The sequence below is a fragment of the Schistocerca nitens genome, chromosome 1 (assembly GCF_023898315.1).
Source record: "Schistocerca nitens isolate TAMUIC-IGC-003100 chromosome 1, iqSchNite1.1, whole genome shotgun sequence".
Taxonomy (NCBI): domain Eukaryota; kingdom Metazoa; phylum Arthropoda; class Insecta; order Orthoptera; family Acrididae; genus Schistocerca; species Schistocerca nitens.
The window spans coordinates 1,267,832,363-1,267,851,990 of record NC_064614.1 but is presented as its reverse complement, the minus strand read 5'-3'; the positions used below and the strand labels follow the sequence as shown (position 1 = coordinate 1,267,851,990).

At 41.0% G+C, this 19,628-nt stretch overlaps 1 protein-coding gene across 2 annotated transcripts in view; it reads left to right on the top strand.

The window, feature by feature from the left end:
- Window positions 1-19,628, top strand: part of LOC126201939 (anaphase-promoting complex subunit 1) — a 367,756-nt gene that overhangs the window by 48,909 nt on the left and 299,219 nt on the right. For both annotated transcript variants that reach the window (XM_049936824.1, XM_049936823.1), the window contains exon 8: window positions 6,045-6,245. In XM_049936824.1, coding sequence (XP_049792781.1) covers window positions 6,045-6,245 — 201 coding nt within the window. The remainder of the gene's footprint in view (window positions 1-6,044; window positions 6,246-19,628) is intronic.

Sequence of the window (19,628 nt, the reverse complement as noted above, 5' to 3'; positions counted from 1 at the left end):
TACAAAGCTACATTACTCTTTGCAGCCAGCCACGGAGCTTCTGGGCCGTACGTGTTTATTCTTCACAGGTCGTGCTGAACACTTGCCAACGCTGACAAACTATGGCCCTTCCAGTTTCGCCTGCACAAACAATAAATGGGTGCAGTATCCCATGCTCATCCTTACGCCCTGCTTTAAAATAACGCGTGTTCGAAACGGCTGGAACACAAGTGCCTCCAGACTTTCGTAAAATACTGGGGGCATTACACAATATTGAACATAATAAAAGGTTAAAATGTGCAGTATTTAAGTATTGCAAGTTATGTTGTTGAAGTTTGTGGTTTAAAGAATAAGAAAGTAGATATCTTAGGTGTTGCAAAACAACTCAAATCACTTAAGAAAGGCAAGTCTTCCGGTCCAGATGGTATACCGATCAGGTTCCTTTCAGAGTATGCAGACACAATCATATACAACCGCTCACTTGACGAAAGGTCTGTTCCTAGAGACTAGAAAGTAGCACAGGTCACACCAATATTCAAGAAAGGAAATAGGAGTAACCCATTGAATTACAGACCCCTATCACTGACCTCAATTTGCAGTAGGACTTGGAGCATATACTGTACTCGAACATTATGAATCACCTTGGAGAAAACGACTTGTTGATACATAACCAACACAAATTCAGAAAATATCATTCTTGTGTATTTTTGAATAAGAAGAGAGAGTGAAAATTTCCCCTTCCTAGCAGTGAAATATTCGGAGAAGCGTCCGGTGCTAACAGAAGACATCGGCGCTGCAAGAAAGCAGAGTTCTTTATTCCCATGAAGTAATAAGTGCTGTTGACAAGGGATCTCAGATTTATTCCATATTCCTAGATTTCCATAAGGCTTTTGATACTATTAATCAAATTGCGTGCATATGGAGTATCGTCTCAGTTGTGCGACTGGATTCGTGATTTCCTCTCAGAGAGGCCACAATTCATAGTGGTAGACGGTAAATAATCGAGTAGAACAGAAGTGATATCTGGCATTCCGCAACTTAGTGTCATAGGCCCTCTGCTGTTCCTGATTTACGTAAATGATCTAGGTGAAAATCTGACCAGCCCCCTAGATGACACTGTAATTTACCATCTAGTAAATCGTTAGACGGTCAATTCCAATTACAAAATGATCTGGAGAGAATTTCTGTATGGTGCGAAAAGTGTCAATTGGCACTAAACAAAGAAAAGTGTGAGGTCATCCACAAGGGTACTAAAAGAAATCCGATAAATTTTGGGTGTATGATAAATCGCACAAATCTAAGGGCTGTCAGTTTGACTAAATACCTAGGAATTACTATTACGAGCAACTTAAATTGGAAAGACCATATAGATAGTATTGTGAGGAAGGCGAAACGAAGACTGTGCTTTGTTGGCAGAACACTTAGAAGATGCGATGAACCCACTAAAGAGACAGCCTACATTACACTTGTCCGTCCTCTATTGCTGTGTGGTGTGTGATCCTCACCAGGTTGGATTGACGGAGGACATCAAAAAAGTGCAAAGAAGGGCAGCTTGTTTGGTGTTATCACACAATAGGGGTGAGAGTGTCACTGATATGATACGCGAGTTGGGGTGGCAGCCACTGAAACAAAGGTGGTTTTCTTTGCGGCGAGATCTATTTACGAAATTTCAATCACCAACTTTCTCTTCCGAATGCGAAAATATTTTGTAGACACCCATCTACGTAGGGAGAAATGATCATCATAATAAAATAAGAGAAATCAGAGCTCAAACAGAAAGATTTAGGTGTTCCTTTTTACCACGTGCCATTCAAGAGTGGAATGGTAGAGAAGTAGTATGAAAAGGGTTCGATGAACCCTCTGCCAGGCACTTAAGTCTGAATTGCGGAGTAGATGTAGAAGCCCATTGTAGTTTAATTCAGTGTAGCAGTATGTGTCATTGTGGCAGTTTTTGGGTATGCGGCATGTTCCTATCAACCAGCCACATACCCACAAACAGTCACAATGACATATACTGCTACATGGAACTAAACCACAACAGTCTTTCATGTTCTTTACCCCAAAAACATCAACAATATAACTTGTAATACTTTGATACTATGTATTTTAACCATGTACTCTGTGTTCAATATTGCCCATTGCTTAAAAATGTTATTTACAATGTAAAACACGCTTGTGTCTCAATATAAGTTGCTAGTGCTCAGTTGTGGCCTCATAACCATATGTCCTGTAACAATTATGTATTCTAATTATTGTGTGTACTACTGTCCATTGCCTAGAGTTTAGTTTACAAAGATGCAAAAAAATGTTTGTTGCACAACACAGATGGAAAGTACTCATTTCAACAGTATCTCAGAAAAAAGATCCATTTAATTATCTATTATGCTTACTTAGCATTATCCGTTGTGTAATTTCAAAAATTAGAAACAAGTTTGTTGCACAACAATCCATGCAAGTGATTATATCTTTGCCTATAATGCTTGGTCACCTAAGAACCAGTGTCCTTTGCAGATGCTAGTTAGTGGTTTCCTGAAGATTGCCTAATAAGCTGAGAAGTAGTTTGAAATAATAAACAAAAATGAGTAGAACAGAAACAGTGTACTTATTATTAAACATTAAATATGGAATTGTTCTACCAAGAAGTAACGAAAGAATCCATAAATAAAAAATGGATACCAGAGAGGAAAATGAAGCAAAGCTGTGCATGCAGCAAGGAATATTTTGATCATTAACACAAATTTATGTAATTGTTATGGGTGATAAGAACTGTAGAAGAGGTGGAGAAGATGCAGAAGACTAAAAAGGTAAAAGTAATGGAATGACTGCCATGCTCAATAATCAAGGAAGTTTATGAGACTTAGGTACCAATGGCTTTTGGTACATAATTTGTTTCTATGGTCAAAAATCTGTTTCTGTGGTCAAAAACATATAATTAAGGGACTATCAATTGAAACTGACATATATACGTGCAGTAGTGAGTGTACAGGAGAACTTGTCACTCCAATGTGATGGATATATTTACTATATGTGGTACAGAATTACATGTAACCTAGAGGAAACTGGAGCAGATGAAATTCTTTCAAAAGGGCAAAATGAAAATATGCAGCAAACACTCTCCCACTGTAAATTTTTTTCTGTAATGATGACGTAAGTCTAGAACTCTTAGCTCTCTTTGGCTCTTTTTTGGGGAATTTGATATTTGAGGGTGTGAGAGGACCTAAATACCTGCCGTTGTGTACCAGCTGGTGCATACAACAGCTCAATAGTTCACATGATGACAAATTATGAAAATATTGCACTGTTAACAATATTTTTAAACAGTGGTGTCAGCTGGAAACAGATGATTGTAATAGTCATATGTAAAAAATTAGCAACAGTGTACAGAAGTTAGTTGTTGTATTGGAGATGGAATTGGACATGGAGGATCAAAGATAAGAAATGTAAAGTTTGGTGCACCACAAGGATCCATTATGAGCATTTTCCCATTTATATGCTAGGTGAATGATTTCCAATAGTCCTGCTAACTATTACCTTATTCCAGAATGAGGTTTTCACTCTGCTGTGGAGTGTGCGCTGATATGAAACTTCCTGTCAGATTAAAACTGTGTGCCGGACCGAGACTCGAACCCGGGACCTTTGCCTTTCGCGGGCTAGTGCTCTGAGAGCCAGTCCACATGCCGAACTACAATCGTGTGTCTAGTGAGCAAAATGTACGGTGTTTGTGTCGGGATTTCTTCAGAAACCTAGGAAAGTTTTCATTCTGTTTGGTGTGTGTCAACAACTCCATGTTTCTGCTATTCAGTGAGTAATCTTCTTTACTATTAAATCATTTGAATGAACCAGAACTACACCAACAAACTCTCCGAGTCTGTTCAGGAAAACTTCGAAGTATTTTGGTATAAGAGACCTATGGTCTCTGATGGCTCATTACAAAGTAATAATGTGATTATGATTTTTTCAGTTTATTACCACAATCACCCTGGTTTCTGTGAAAATGCCTTTACAGCAGTGAAGATGCCTATAATACGCAGAAACCAAAACATAAAGTACACAACAGAGAGTAATTCAACAACCATATGATTAAATACAACATTTTGCTCAGTTTGTGTTCAAATTGCTCTGTCAGTGTGCAATACAGCACGTAACAAATGTAAAACTTTCCTCACACAGAATTGTTCAAAATTGTTATCACCATGATCACAGCAGCATGTACAGCAATGCAGTATCGACTGTTTTACATGCTCCAGAATTCTAGGGTTTTGAAGTACTGCTTCTGCAGCTGTGATAATCCCAGCAGCCAGGCCTGTGTGTGTATTGCTTAGAATCTCGTCAACTAGGCTCTTCACATGCCCCCAGGAGAGGAATTACATTGGTGTAATATCTGCTCACTGAGCTCAGCTGGCCATGGAACCAGGACCACTCTGACCAACCCATTCTCACTCATATGAAATACAATGACTCTTTAATGAGCTGCCAGAGGCCCCTTATACCAGAGTATACAGAAGATATCTCTCAATAACCTCTGAAAGTTTGTCAGCAGAGTTCTGGTTCGCCATATACTGATTGTCTCTCCTAAGGGTCATCAGGCACATTTTCTGTTATGTTTTGGCAGATATTTGCAATTTCGTTTTTGCATTGTGTAGATGGTGTCAGCCGGGACAATTAATGTTCGCCATGTCCTTCATGTGATGCCTAGTGTCAACAACATAAAGCACCTTCCCGATTACAACCAAAACCACTTTTTAATTTGGAATTTGATGTGCCCATTTGATAGAGTGGTCCCAAATTAGTTAAGTCTGATATTTGTTTTATCAGTAAGTATTAACAGGGACTAAAACATGAGGAATGAACTGCAATCCAGCAATCAGCGGGTGCCGAGACAGTGCTGTTGCTGCTGGAGTACTTATTAAGGAGATTTTTCCTGTTCCTACTAAAGCGTATTGATAAAACAAATATTGCTCTAGATTAATGCGAGGTTGTTTTATCAAATGGGCATGTAGACTCCATTTACATGACACAAAAACGAAATTGCAAATATCTGCTGAAACACCAGAGAAAATGCACGTGACAACTCTTAGGAGAGACACCCTGTATGTACCTCAAGTTGATGTATTTCATGTTATTGACTGCATGGTTTAATGAAGAATATTTGCAAATGTGCAAGTTCCAGTTTTATGTATTGTTGTGACTATTGTTTTCTTCCGATACCTAGTAAACATGCTTTCTGGGACATTGAAAGCTATATTTTGTTGGCTAGTTGGGGAAGTTTCTAAATAGATGGAGACATTGGTTAGACTTGGGCACCTGCTGTTGGATACTATCATAGGAAAGGGCCTGGCCTGGTTCTTCTGCCCAAGTGTGTGACCACATGCAACCCAAGGCCTGGTCCCCTACACTGTCACTAATCAGCTAAGCAAACCACCACTTCGTATTCCTGCTCAGTGGTAAGACCTGCTTTGTGAAACCCTACGTATTGATAGTTCCAACTGATATCAGCGCAACACGCCCGAAGTCAGCCATCATCATTGCTATCACCAGCCCCGCATCAATATGTGGTGCCTGGCCATGTCTCATGAATTATTCAGCAGGTCCAGACATATTAATTACACATCTCAATAACATTGTGACATATTGTAAAAAACCATTTGTTGTGTGTACATGTATATAAAAGTTTTAATAAAATTCCTGTTTTTAAATGATCTTTCCTTATTGTACATTTCTAAGATGATTGGTTCATTTGTGTATTTGGTAAGTGGTTGATCATATACAATAACCTAATTTACTGTTGAATATCCTGTTTTGTTAGCCTTTCTGCTTTTCGGTAATCTACTTTAAATTGAGGCAATATCAATAATTTTAGAATATGGATGTTTGGATTTGTAGGATTAGTGTGAGTAGGCAAGAACAATTGTGCTTTTTTGTTTTTATTGTCATTGCACCAATTTTAGACATTTTAATAACATACTGCCCTCATTGTTTCAGTGTGGTCTTGATAAGCCTTGTCATTTGAAGGATAATTTTTAATTTTTAACAACTAGTTAAAAATGTGCCTTTTTATCATGCAGGAACCGTGCAGCATCTCCAGGTGAGGCATTTGCACTGTTATCACCAGCCTCTTCTTGCCGTTCTGTCCGTCGTCCATCTGGTAGCCCCCTCTCTCTTGCAGACTCAAGACTGACAGTCAGTCAGGCTACTGACTACCATGTTGTACCGAAACCATTGTATCCAGAACTTTGCATTGAACATGTTTGGACAGAAAAATCAAGGTAAGTAGTTACTAAAATAATATGAAATAAGATTGTGAGGATATATTTAGCATCTCAATAATAATAATAATAATAATAATAATAACACATTCACATCTGACTAAATTATTTAACAGTTACATTGCAGACCCATACACTTACACATGGAATAACTTATCTGAAACCTAAAGATCAAGCGGACACAGCAAACCCAGCAAAATATCACCCCATAACATGCCTACCAACAATATACAAAATATTAACTTCAGTCATTACACAGAAATTAATGACACATACAACATAGTCATGGGTGACTGGAATTTGAGAATAGGAAAAGGGAGAGAAGGAAAAATAGTGGGTGAATATGGATTGGGGGAGAGAAATGAAAGCGGAAGCCGTCTGGTAGCATTTTGCACAGAGCGTAACTTAATCATAGCCAACACTTGGTTCAAGAATCATAAAAGAAGGTTGTATACATGGAAGAATCCTGGAGATACTAGAAGGTATCAGATAGATTATATAATGGTAAGACAGAGATTTAGGAACCAGATTTTAAATTGTAAGACATTTCCAGGGGCAGATGTGGACTACGACCACAATCTATTGGTTATGAACTGTAGATTAAAACTGAAGAAACTGCAAAAAGGTGGAAATTTGAGGAGAAGGGAATGATTGACAAGAATGGGGGAAAGAAATATAGTAGAAGAACAATGGGAAGCTTTGAGAGATGAAATAGTGAAGGTAGCAGAGAATCAAGTAGGTAAAAAGATGAGGGCTAGTAGAAATCCTTGGGTAACAGAAGAAATATTGAATTTAATTGATGAAAGGAGGATATAAAAATGCAGTAAATGAAGCAGGCAAAAAGGAATACAAACATCTCAAAAATGAGATCGATAGGAAGTGCAAAATGGCTAAGCAAGTATGGCTAGAGGGCAAATGTAAGGATGTAGAGGCTTATCTCACTAGGGGTCAGATAGATACTGCCTACAGGAAAATTAAAAGAGACCTGTGGAGAAAAGAGAGCCACTTTTATGAATATCAAGAGCGTTGATGGAAACCCAGTTCTAAGCAAAGAAAGGAAAGCAGAAAGGTGGAAGGAGTATATAGAGGGTCTATACAAGGGCGATGTACTTGAGGACAATATTATGGAAATGAAAGAGGATGTAGATGAAGATGAAATGGGAGATACAATACTGCGTGAAGAATTTGACAGAGCACTGAAAGACCTGAGTCGAAACAAGGCCCCAAGAGTAGACAACATTCCATTGGAACTACTGACGGCCTTGGGAGAGCCAGTCCTGACAAAACTCTACCATCTGGTGAGCAAGATGTATGAGACAGGCGAAATACCCTCAGACTTCAAGAAGAATATAATAATTCCAATCCCAAAGAAAGCAGGTTTTGACAGATGTGAAAATTACCGAATTATCAGTTTAATGAGTCACAGCTGCAAAATACTAACACAAATTCTTTACAGACGAATGGAAAAACTGGTGGAAGCCGACCTCAGTGAAGATCAGTTTGGATTCCGCAGAAATATTGGAACACGTGAGGCAGTACAGACTCTACGACTTATCTTAGAAAATAGATTAAGGAAAGGTAAACCTACATTTCTAGCATTTGTAGACTTAGAGAAAGCTTTTGACAATGTTGACTGGAATACTCTCTTTCAAATTCTAAAGGTGGCAGGGGTAAAATACAGGGAGCGAAAGGCTATTTACAATTTGTACAGAAACCAGATGGCAGTTGTCAGAGTCGAGGGGCATGAAAGGGAAGCAGTGGTTGGGAAGGGAGTAAGACAGGGTTGTAGCCTTTCCCCGATGTTATTCAATCTGTATATTAAGCAAGCAGTAAAGGAAACAAAAGAAAAATTCGGAGTAGGTATTAAAGTCCATGGAGAAGAAATATAAACGTTGAGGTTCGCCGATGACATTATAATTCTGTCAGAGACAGCAAAGGACTTGGAAGAGCAGTTGAATGCAAAGGACACTGTCTTGAAAGGAGGATATAAGATGAAAATCAACAAAAGCAAAACAAGGATAATGGAATGTAGCTGAATTAAGTCGGGTGATGCTGGGGGAATTCAATTAGGAAATGAGACACTTAAAGTAGTAAAGGAGTTTTGCTATTTGGGGAGCAAAAGAACTGATGATGGTCGAAGTAGAGAGGATATAAAATGTAGACTGGCAATGGCAAGGAAAGTGTTTCTGAAGAAGAGAAATTTGTTAACATCGAGTATAGATTTAAATGTCAGGAAGTTGTTTCTGAAAGTATTTGTATGGAGTGCAGCCATGTATGGAATTGAAACATGGACGATAAATAGTTTGGACAAGAAGAGAATAGAAGCTTTTGAAATGTGGTGGTACAGAAGAATGCTGAAGTTTAAATGGGTAGATCACATAACTAATCAGGAGGTATTGAATAGAATTGGGGAGAAGAGGAGTTTGTGGCACAACTTGACAAGAAGAAGGGACCGGTTGGTAGGACATGTTCTGAGGCATCAAGGGATCACAAATTTAGCATTGGAGGGCAGCGTGGAGGGTAAAAATCGTAGAGGGAGAGCAAGAGCTAATTTTCACTAAGTGTTAGTGGGACAATGTACACAGTTCTGCACAAACACAAAGTACAACACCTGCTCATTACCCAAATAAAGAGGAGAAGTGATTTAACAGATTATGAAACAATATAATTGTTGCTGTAGCTGTTGTTGTTGTTGTTGTTTTGGTTGTCTTCAGTATGAAGACTGGTTTGATGCAGCCCTGTTAGCTAGTCTATCGTGTGCAACCCTTTTCACTTATTCCATTTGAACCTGCTTAATGTACTCAAGCTGTGGTCGCTTTCTACAATTTTTACTCACAGCTTTTCCCTCCATTACAAAACTGGCAATCCCTTGATGCCACCTGTTATATCCTGTCAACTGATCTCTTCATTTAGTTAGGTTTTCCCCTGTTAGTTTCTGAACCTACTCAAAAGGTATTTGATCTACTCCTTTAATCCTCAGTATTCTTCTGCACCATCACATTTTGAAAGCTTCTGTTCCCCTCATCTGAACTGTTTATCGTCCACATTTCACTTCCATACAAGGCTTGATTCCAGACATACACCACCAGTAAAGATCCCCAAACTCTTAAAAAATATCTGATGTTAACAAAGTTCCTTTTTTCAGAAATGATGTTCTTGCTATTGCCGCTCTGTTTTATAACCCATCTTCCTTGGCCATTACATTATGTTGTTGCCCATATAGCAAATATCATCACATACTTTTAGTGTCTCATTTCATAATTTAAGTCCCTCAGCATTGCCTGATTTAAATTGACTATTTCCATTAACTTTGTTTAATTTTGTTGTTCATCTTATAATCCATTTCAAAGAAAATAACAGTTGCATTCAACTGATCTTCCAATCCATTTCCCTCCACAAAAGAATTACAAAGTCATCAGCAAACATCAAAGTTTTAATTTATTCTCTCTGAACTTTATTTCCTTTTTCCGATTTCTCCTTGATCCCCTTTCTGCGTGATCTGTGGATGGATTGAATGACACTTCAGGTAGATTACAACCCTGTCTCACTTTGTACTCTATCACTGCTTCTGTTTTGTGTCCTTAGACTGGTGTGTCTACAGTCTGGTTTCTATATATGTTGCAAATAAACTTTCACTCTCTGTATTTTATCCAGACTGTTATGTTCAGAATTTCAAACAGTGTAATCCAGTCAGCATTGTCAAAAACTTTCTCTGAATCTACATATCCTATAAATATAGGTTTACTTACCTTTAGCCTATCTTCTAAAATAAGTCGTGGTGTCTCTATTGCCTCATGTGTTCCTACATTTTTCCTAAACTCAAATTGATCTTCCCCATGGTCAACCTCTGTCAGTTATTCCATACTTATGTAAATAATTCATGCCAGTATTTTGCAAGCGTAGTGTATTAAAGTGATAGTTCAGTTTAATTCACACCTGACAGCATCTGTTTTCTTCAAAACTGTAATTATTGCATTCTTCTTGAAGTTTGAGGTTAATTTGCTAGTCATATATCATACAAATCAGGTAGAATAGTTTTGTCAAAGCTGACATCCCAAGGATTTCAATAATTATGAGTAAATGTTGTCTCTTCCTTGGTCCTCGTTTCACCTTAGGTATTTTAGTGCTCTGTCGTATTTCCCAATTCATATTCATTTACATCCTCCCCCTTCACTGTTAATATTGTCTTCAAGTATGTTTTCCTTGTATAGTCGTTTTGTATATTTCTTTCATCTTTCAGTTTTCCCTTCTTTACTTAGTACTGGCATGCCATCTGAGCTCTTGTATTCACCAGCTGCTTCTCTTTTCTCCAAAGACCTCTTTACTTTTGCTGTTGACAGCATCTATCTTCCCTCTCGCAATGCATGTTTGTAGAGCCTTGCATTTGTCCTCCAGCCATTTTGCAAATTCTAACAGTTTCAGTTTTTAGACATCCATTTTCTGTTTCACATGCTTCGTTCATTGCATTTTTACATTTTCTCCTGTTGTCAAGTATTTTTACTGGGCCTTGCCTTTTTGATCTTCTGTTGCTCTTACTATTTCATCTCCCAAAGTTACTCATTTGTTGTGTATTGTATTTCTTTCCCCTGTTTCTCACGATTTGAAAATCTCCACCACAAACAGTTTTTTCAGTTTATCCTGGTGCCATTTCCTAAATTTCCTCCCTTTTGGCAGTTTCTTCAGTTTTAATCTGCAGTTCATAACCAATCAATTAGGACTTGACCGTGCATCTGCTCTTGGAAATGGTTTGCAGTTTAAAATTTGAATTCAAAATTTCTGGCTTTCTTTATCTGAAGCCTTCTGTTGCCTTTAGGTCTCTTCCACATATACAACTACCTTTCATGATTCCTAAACCACCTGTTGGAAATGATTAAATCATGCTGTGTGTAAATTTCTGCCAGGCAGCTTATGTGTTTTTCCCTTTCTGCCAATCCTAACTCTCCCACTACTATTTCTCCTCTTTCCTTTCCTGCACTCAAATTACATTCTTCCATCACAATTAGTTTGTCTCTCTTTCAATCATGTGGATAATATCTTTTATATCATCATATGTTCCTTCAATCGCTTCATCTTCTGTAGAACATGTAGACATATAGATTTGTGCTAATGTGGTAGGTGTTGACTTTGTGTCTATGTCTTGTGTATGATAATGCATTCACTATGCTGTTCATTGTAACTTACCTGCATTCCTGTTTTCTTATTCATTATTAGGCCTACTCCTGCGTGACCCCTATTTGATTTTGTGTTTATTAGCCTGTACTCACATTAGCCAGAAGTCCTATTCTTCCTCTATATCCATTTTGAGTGAATCCATTTCCCTTTTTAAACTCACCTTACTAAAGGATCTAACATTCCATGCTCCGACACACAGAATGACTTTTTTTTTTCCTGATGGATAGCATGTGCCTGATAATCACTGTCTGGAGATCCAGTTGAGGAACTGTTCTTCTTTTGGCATATTTTACTCAAGTGACTGCCATCATCATTAGCCCAACAGCAGAGCTGCATGTCCCCAGGGAAAGGGGACGTGGGGGGGGGGGGGGGGGGGCAGAACAGGTGTTTGCAGTTTGATAGTTTGATATCAACATAGCTAGGACAGGTCAGTCAGTACTTCAGACTGTTGCCCCTATAAACATTGAGTACTGCTTCAGGAACTACAAATTTGTGTAGCCTCTCCACATATACCTCTCTGTAGTTGTTTCACCTATGATAGGGCTGTCTGTATCATAGAGGCACAGAGACCACTGCACCTCAGCAAGATTCATGGTTCATAGGAGTCCTGGTATTTTTATGTTATATCCTAAAAGTTTACCAGAGGCAGTTGTTGTAAAACACATTTCTCTCCACAGTTACTGACAAGGGCCTTACCAAATAGTCACATGATGATAATAGGACTTTTGTAGAGTCTTAACTTGCCGTTGCCAAGGATAAAGGTCCTGTCACACGATCAAATAATTTGTTAAACTTTACTAAGTTTGTTAAATATTTGACTGTGTATGGTGATATGTTTGTTAAATGTAGCGTGTGTTTGCTGTGTTTGAGGGAAGTTTCAATTGTTGGCAGATTTGACAAGACAGCAGACGTTGTTTGTATTGATGCTTTGCTGTGCATTTGAGAGCACTGGCAATTAACAAAATGGCAGAGCTGCTGCATCTTTCCCAGTCATATATTATGCAAGAAGAGATTAAGATGAAAATAAATATTCTAAATGATTAATGGAAAATCTCATATAAAGATGTGAAACAAATACTAACAAAGAGATAGAGGGGCTGGCCAGTACTTACCTCAGCTCAGTACAGCCGATAGATACACAAAAAACAGAACCGAAAATTTATGTTCCTAGCTTTCGGAGTAAATGTTCCTTCATCAGGGAGGAGAGAGGGGAAAGAAAGGGAAGAAGGGAAAGTGGATTTAGTTACTCACAACCCAGGTTATGAAGCAACAGGGAAAGGAAAACAGGGAGGGTAGCAAGGATGGAGGCATGGTTGTCAGAGGGAAGCCAAAGATATTCTACTGTAAGTACTGTGCCAGCTTCAAAACAAAGAGGATGCATACAGAAGTAAAGAGGTATATAGTATAAAGATAAACACAACTATGTAGGATGAAAAGATGCGTGAATGGCTAAAGAGGAAAGGGAAAGAGGAGAAGACTGAAGAGTAAATGGGAGTGAGGTTGTTTAACGTAGGTTCAGTCCAGGGGGATGGCGGGATGAAAGGATGTGTTGGAGTGCAAGTTCCCATCTCCGCAGTTCAGAGGGACTGGTGTTGGGTGGGAGAAGCCAAATGGCATATATGGTGTAGCAGGTTCCTAGGTCCATAGAATTATGCTGGAGGGCATGCTCTGCTACTGGGTATTGTACATCTCCTAGGCGGACAGTTAGTCTGTGTCCGTTCATGCGCTCAGCCAGTTTAGTTGTTGTCATACCGATGTCAAAGGCTGTGCAGTGCAGGCATGTCAGCTGATAAATGACATGTGTAGTTTCACACGTGGCCCTGCCTTGAACTGTGTATGTTTTACCAGTAGCGGGGCTGGAGTGGGTAGAGAAGGTAGTCTGGGAATATTGTAGGGTTTAACAAGGATGTTACGGAGGTTAGGGGGGCGACGAAAGGCAACTCTGGGTGGTGTGGGGAGAATTTTGTCAAGGGATGATCTCATTTCAGGGGTTGACTTGAGAAAGTCATATCCCTGGCGGAGTAATTTGTTGATGTATTCGAGGACAGGATAATATTGGGTGACAAGGAGGATGCTTCTGTGTGGTCTGGGGGTAGGAACATTGTTGTTGGACGGGGAGGAATGTATTGCTCGGGAGATCTGTTTGTGGACAAGGTCTGCAGGATAGTTGCGGGAGAGGAAACCACTGGTCAGGTTATTGGTGTAATTGTTGAGGGATTCGTCACTGGAGCAGATACGTTTGCCACGAATACCTAGGCTGTAGGGAGGGGAGCGTTTGATGTGGAATAGATGGCAGCTATCAAAGTGAAGGTACTGTTGTTTGTTTGTGGGTTTGATATGGACAGAGGTGTGGATGTGAGCTTCAACAAGATGAAGGTCAACATCCAGGAAGGTGGCTTGGGTTTTGGAGAAGGACCAGGTGAAATTCAGATTCGAAAAGGAGTTGAGGTTATGGAGGAAATTAAGGAGTGTTTCTTCACCATGAGTCCAGACCACAAAGATGTCATCTATAAACCTATACCAGGCCAAGGGAAGCAGCTGTTGGGTCTTCAGGAAAGCCTCCTCCATGCGGCCCATGAAGAGGTTGGCATAGGACGGAGCCATCCTGGTTCCCATGGCCATTCCTCTGTTTGTTTGTAGGTCTGGCATTCAAAAGTGAAGTATTTACGGGTGAGGATGAAGTTGGTAAGTGCGATAAGGAACGAGGTTTTTGGAAGATCTTCGGGTGGGCATTGGGAGAGGTAGTGCTCAAGGGCAGAGAGGCCATGGGTATGTGGGATGTTTGTGTAAAGGGATGTAGCATCTATGGTGACAAGAAAGGTTTCAGGTGGGAGAGGAGTGGGAATGGGTTTGAGGCGTTCTAGGAAGTGGTTTGTGTCTTTGATGTAGGATGGGAGTCTGCTGGTGATAGGTTGGAGGTGTTGGCCTACCAAAGCTGAGATACGTTCTGTTGGGGCTTTGAAGCCTGCTACAATGGGACGGCCAGGATGGTTCTCTTTGTGGATTTTGGGTAATAGGTAGAAGGTAGGGGTACGTGGCTCTGGTGGAGTGAGTAAGTCTATGGAAGCCGTTGTGAGGCTTTGTGAGGGACCTTGGATTTTTAGGATTTTCTGCAGCTCAGTCTGGATGGAGGGAATGGGATCCTGGATAACAGCTTTGTAGGTTGTGTCGGATAGTTGACGCAGTCCTTCTGCCACATACTCCACACGGTCAAGTACCACAGTTGTGGAGCCTTTATCCACCGGGAGGATGACAATAGAGCGGTCTGTTTTCAGCTCCTTAATGGCACGGGATTCAGCTGGGGTGATGTTGGGGGTTGTCGGGATGTTCTTCAAGAAGGACTGAGAGGCAACACTGGATGTGAGGAATTCTTGAAATGACTGCAAGGGATGGTTTTGGGGGAGGGGAGGAGGATCCCTTTGAGAAGGCGGTCGGAACTGTTCTAGACAAGGTTCAACACTGGGTCCAGTAATTGGGGGCTGTGTTTGGGTAGTGAAGTGATATTTCCAGTTGAGGTTCCGGGTGAATGAGAGGAGATCTTCAACCAGGGCAGTGTGGTTGAATTTAGGCGTTGGGCTAAAGGTTAAGCTTTTGATAGAACAGATGTCTCTGGAGGAGAGAGGGATCTGGATGAGAGGTTTAGAACTGAGTTGGGACTGGTGATATGTGGCATTTGACTGTGGTTATAGTTGAGATTTGGTCTGTGTGGGGTATGTACTGGGATGGGGAGATTGAGTAGGATGGCTAGGCTAGGTTTGTTGGCTATGGGGGGGGGGGGGGTTGTTGAAGGTTCTGTTGTGGTTGGTGTTTGTGAGGGATAGGGAGAGGGACCCCACTTCTTAGGTGTTGCACTAGCACTGTGGCTAGTTTTTTCAGGTAGTGTGTGGCATGGAACTCAAGTTTGCAGCTGGCTTCTAGGATGATGTTCCTGAGTGTGTTCTCCAAGCAAGGGTTTGAGAGATGGAGGACTTTGAAGAGAGATAGGAGTTGTTGGGAGTGGTGGTTACATGAAGTAGTGTAGAGATCCAGGACAAGTTGGGTAAGGGCTAAGGATTGAAGGTTCTGGAAGTCCAGGAGAGACTGGTGGAAGGAGGAATTGCACCCAGAGATGGGAACTTTTAAGGTAAGTCCTTTAGGGGTAATTCCAAAGGTTAAGCAGGACAGGAGGAAAAGGATGTGGGATTCCAATTTGGCTACGGTGAATGCATGTTTCCGGAATGAATGTAAATAATGTGGTATAGGATTAGGGTACATAGTGGGTAACTGGTGGTTAGGGAAATTAAATAACTAAAGTTAAAATAGTAATCATAAGAAGGAATAAAACACGGAAGGAAGAACGAGAAAGAAAGAAATTGTGTTGGTAATGTTCAATACCAAAGGAAGACCACTAAATAAGAAAAATACGGAAAAAGTTGACCAGACCAAGCAAGTTATGTCCAGATCAGGGGAAAAGAACACACGTTGCTCAAAAACAGAGATCGCGAGTGGCGCAAAAAAGATCGCGAGTGGCGCAAAAAAGATCGCGAGTGGCGCAAAAAAGATCGCGAGTGGCGCAAAAAAGATCGCGAGTGGCGCAAAAAAGATCGCGAGTGGCGCAAAAAAGATCGCGAGTGGCGCAAAAAAGTTCGCGGGTGGCGCAGAAATGTCCCAAAAAAATTTTCCTGTGGCAAAAAAGATAGCCAATGGCACAAAAATTTCACCAGCAACACGAAATCGACAGAAATGGATGATACTGGTATTGTTGGCTGGAAAACAGCGAATAACGAACATTAAAACAATGGAATGTTAAATAAATAAATCAATAAATAAAAAAGACAAGTGGACTATAAACGGAACAAGATAATAGGAGGAAAATGAAACTAGCACAGTTCGTGACGAAAATATTTATTTATGTATATATAAAACACTGAAGAAGGAAAGTGTTTAGATGACAGATGTAAGTGATACCTAACAAAAGGGACAAAACAATGAAGGATGTGGACCATATAGGTGATCTAAATGATTAATGGAAGAACATCCTGACAACACCCCAGCCGAATCCCGTGCCACTAAGGAGCTGAAAACAGACCGCTCTATTGTCATCCTCCCGGCGGATAAAGGCACCACAACTGTGGTACTTGACCGTGTGGAGTATGTGGCAGAATGACTGCGACACCTCAACCTACAAAGCTGTTACCCAGGATCCCATGTCCTCCATCCAGACTGAGCTGCAGAAAATCCTAAAAATCCAAGGTCCCTCACAAGGCCTCACAATGGCTTCCATAGACTTACTCACTCCATCAGAGCCACGTACCCCTACCTTCTACCTATTACCCAAAATCCACAAAGAGAACCATCCTGGCCGTCCCATTGTAGCAGGCTTCAAAGCCCCAACAGAACGTATCTCAGCTCTGGTAGGCCAACACCTCCAACCTATCACCCGCACACTCCCACCCTACATCAAAGACACAAACCACTTCCTAGAACGCCTCAAATCCATTCCCACTCCTCTCCTACCTGAAACCTTTCTTGTCACCATAGATGCTACATCCCTTTACACAAACATCCCACATACCCATGGCCTCTCTGCCCTTGAGCACTACCTCTCCCAACGCCCACCCGAAGATCTTCCAAAAACCTCGTTCCTTATCATACTTACCAACTTCATCCTCACCCATAATTACTTCACTTTTGAACGCCAGACCTACAAACAAACAGGGGAAAGGCCATGGGAACCAGGATGGCTCAGTCCTATGCCAACCTGTTCATGGGCCGCATGGAGGAGGCTTTCCTGAAGACCTAACAGCTGCTTCCCCTGGCCTGGTATAGGTTTATAGATGACATCTTTGTGGTCTGGACTCATGGTGAAGAAACACTCCTTAATTTCCTCCATAACCTCAACTCCTTTTCGAATCTGAATTTCACCTGGTCCTTCTCCAAAACCCAAGCCACCTTCCTGGATGTTGACCTTCATCCTGTTGAAGCTCACATCCACACCTCTGTCCATATCAAACCCACAAACAAACAACAGTACCTTCACTTTGATAGCTGCCATCCATTCCACATCAAACGCTCCCTTCCCTACAGCATAGGTATTCGTGGCAAACGTATCTGCTCCAGTGACGAAGCCCTCAGCAATTACACCAATAACCTGACTAGTGCTTTCCTCTCCCGCAACTATCCTGCAGACCTTGTCCACAAACAGATCTCCCGAGCAATACATTCCTCCCCGTCCAACAACAATGTTCCTACCCCCAGACCACACAGAAGCACCCCCTTGTCACCCAATATTATCCTGGCCTCGAATACATCAACAAATTACTCCTCCAGGGATATGACTTTCTCAAGTCAACCCCTGAAATGAGATCATCCCTTGACAAAATTCTCCCCACACCACCCAGAGCTGCCTTTCGTCGCCCCCCTAACCTCCGTAACATCCTTGTTAAACCCTACAATATTCCCAGACTACCTTCTCTACCCAGTGCTTCCTACCCCTGTAACTGACCCCGCTGCAAAACCTGCCCAATGCATCCCCCCACAACCACCTACTCCAGCCCCGCTACTGGTGAAACATACACAGTTCAAGGCAGGGCCACGTGTGAAACTACACATGTCATTTATCAGCTGACATGCCTGCACTGCACAGCCTTTGACATCGGTATGACAACAACTAAACTGGCTGAGCGCATGAACGGACACAGACTAACTGTCCGCCTAGGAGATGTACAATACCCAGTAGCAGAGCATGCCCTCCAGCATAATTCTATGGACCTAGGAACCTGCTACACCGTATATGCCATTTGGCTTCTCCCACCCAACACCAGTCCTTCTGAACTGCGGAGATGGGAACTTGCACTCCAACACATCCTTTCATCCCGCCATCCCCCTGGACTGAACCTACGTTAAACAACCTCACTCCCATTTACTCTTCAGTCTTCTCCTCTTTCCCTTTCCTCTTTAGCCATTCACGCATCTTTTCATCCTACATAGTTGTGTTTATCTTTATACTGTATACCTCTTTACTTCTGTATGCATCCTCTTTGTTTTGAAGCTGGCACAGTACTTACAGTAGAATATCTTTGGCTTCCCTCTGACAACCATGCCTCCATCCTTGCTACCCTCCCTGTTTTCCTTTCCCTGTTGCTTCATAACCTGGGTTGTGAGTAACTAAATCCATTTTCCCTTCTTCCCTTTCTTTCCGCTCTCTCCTCCCTGATGAAGGAACATTTACTCCGAAAGCTAGGAACATAAATTTTTGGTTCTGTTTTTTGTGTATCTATCGGCTGTACTGACCTGAGGTAAGTACTGGCCAGCCCCTCTATCTCTTTGTTAGTATTTGTTTCACATCAATAAATATTCTAAGCACAACATACAAGCAGGAGTGCAATAAAATAAATCGAAGCTCACTGGTTCCTAGATGTACAATGTTTATGTTACCACATTATGGTTTTTTAATGAACTTTCAATAGTGAACCAAGTAGAAGAGAACAAATTTTTACATAGATGTGTATTCTTTTTCATTGTGAGGGCCAAATAACTGTAACAAGTCCACTTAGAGAAAACTGGTAGTCCAGCCAGTGCAGGAATTGAGGAGAAAAAGCTGTAGTCTCAAATGTTTGTGCAGTGGGAGGAGAGAATATTTATGAACAACATACTAAACATCCCCATCTGTGGTATGAGAGCAAGTGGGTGGGGAGGCCTTTAAAGGTCAGTTCCTTCATTTTTCTTGAATAACTTGAGAACTGCAGCTTGTAATGTAGTGAAGATGTTTCCCATTGCAGAATGAAACTAAATTTAATTTCCTACAGAAATAGTTCTATTTATGTTTTCTCTAGGACTAACAGTTCTGCATTTCAAGGGATGGAAAAATTGCAAACTATTAAAAATAGTGTTTTAATCACGTAAAGTTAATATTTATCATTAAGCAAATTGCATTAAGAACAAATACAAAATGTGTGTACAATGTGTTGTGACAGTGCCACGATATTTAAAAGTGCCGTTACGTCAGTACGCGAACACGGCGATAGAGGCGCTCTGCAACTCGGGAGCATGGGAGCGCCACCTAGCTATGAACGGCGCCGGCCGCATGTCACGGCACGGCAGTCTAATGACAGATTCGGAGTAGGTAGCATGTAACCCGCTATTGTTCTACGTTTGTATATCCATGCAATTTATTAGTGATTAAAGGTTATAACACTTTTTGGCAACGAGGTCGGATATTTTTTTTCCTGC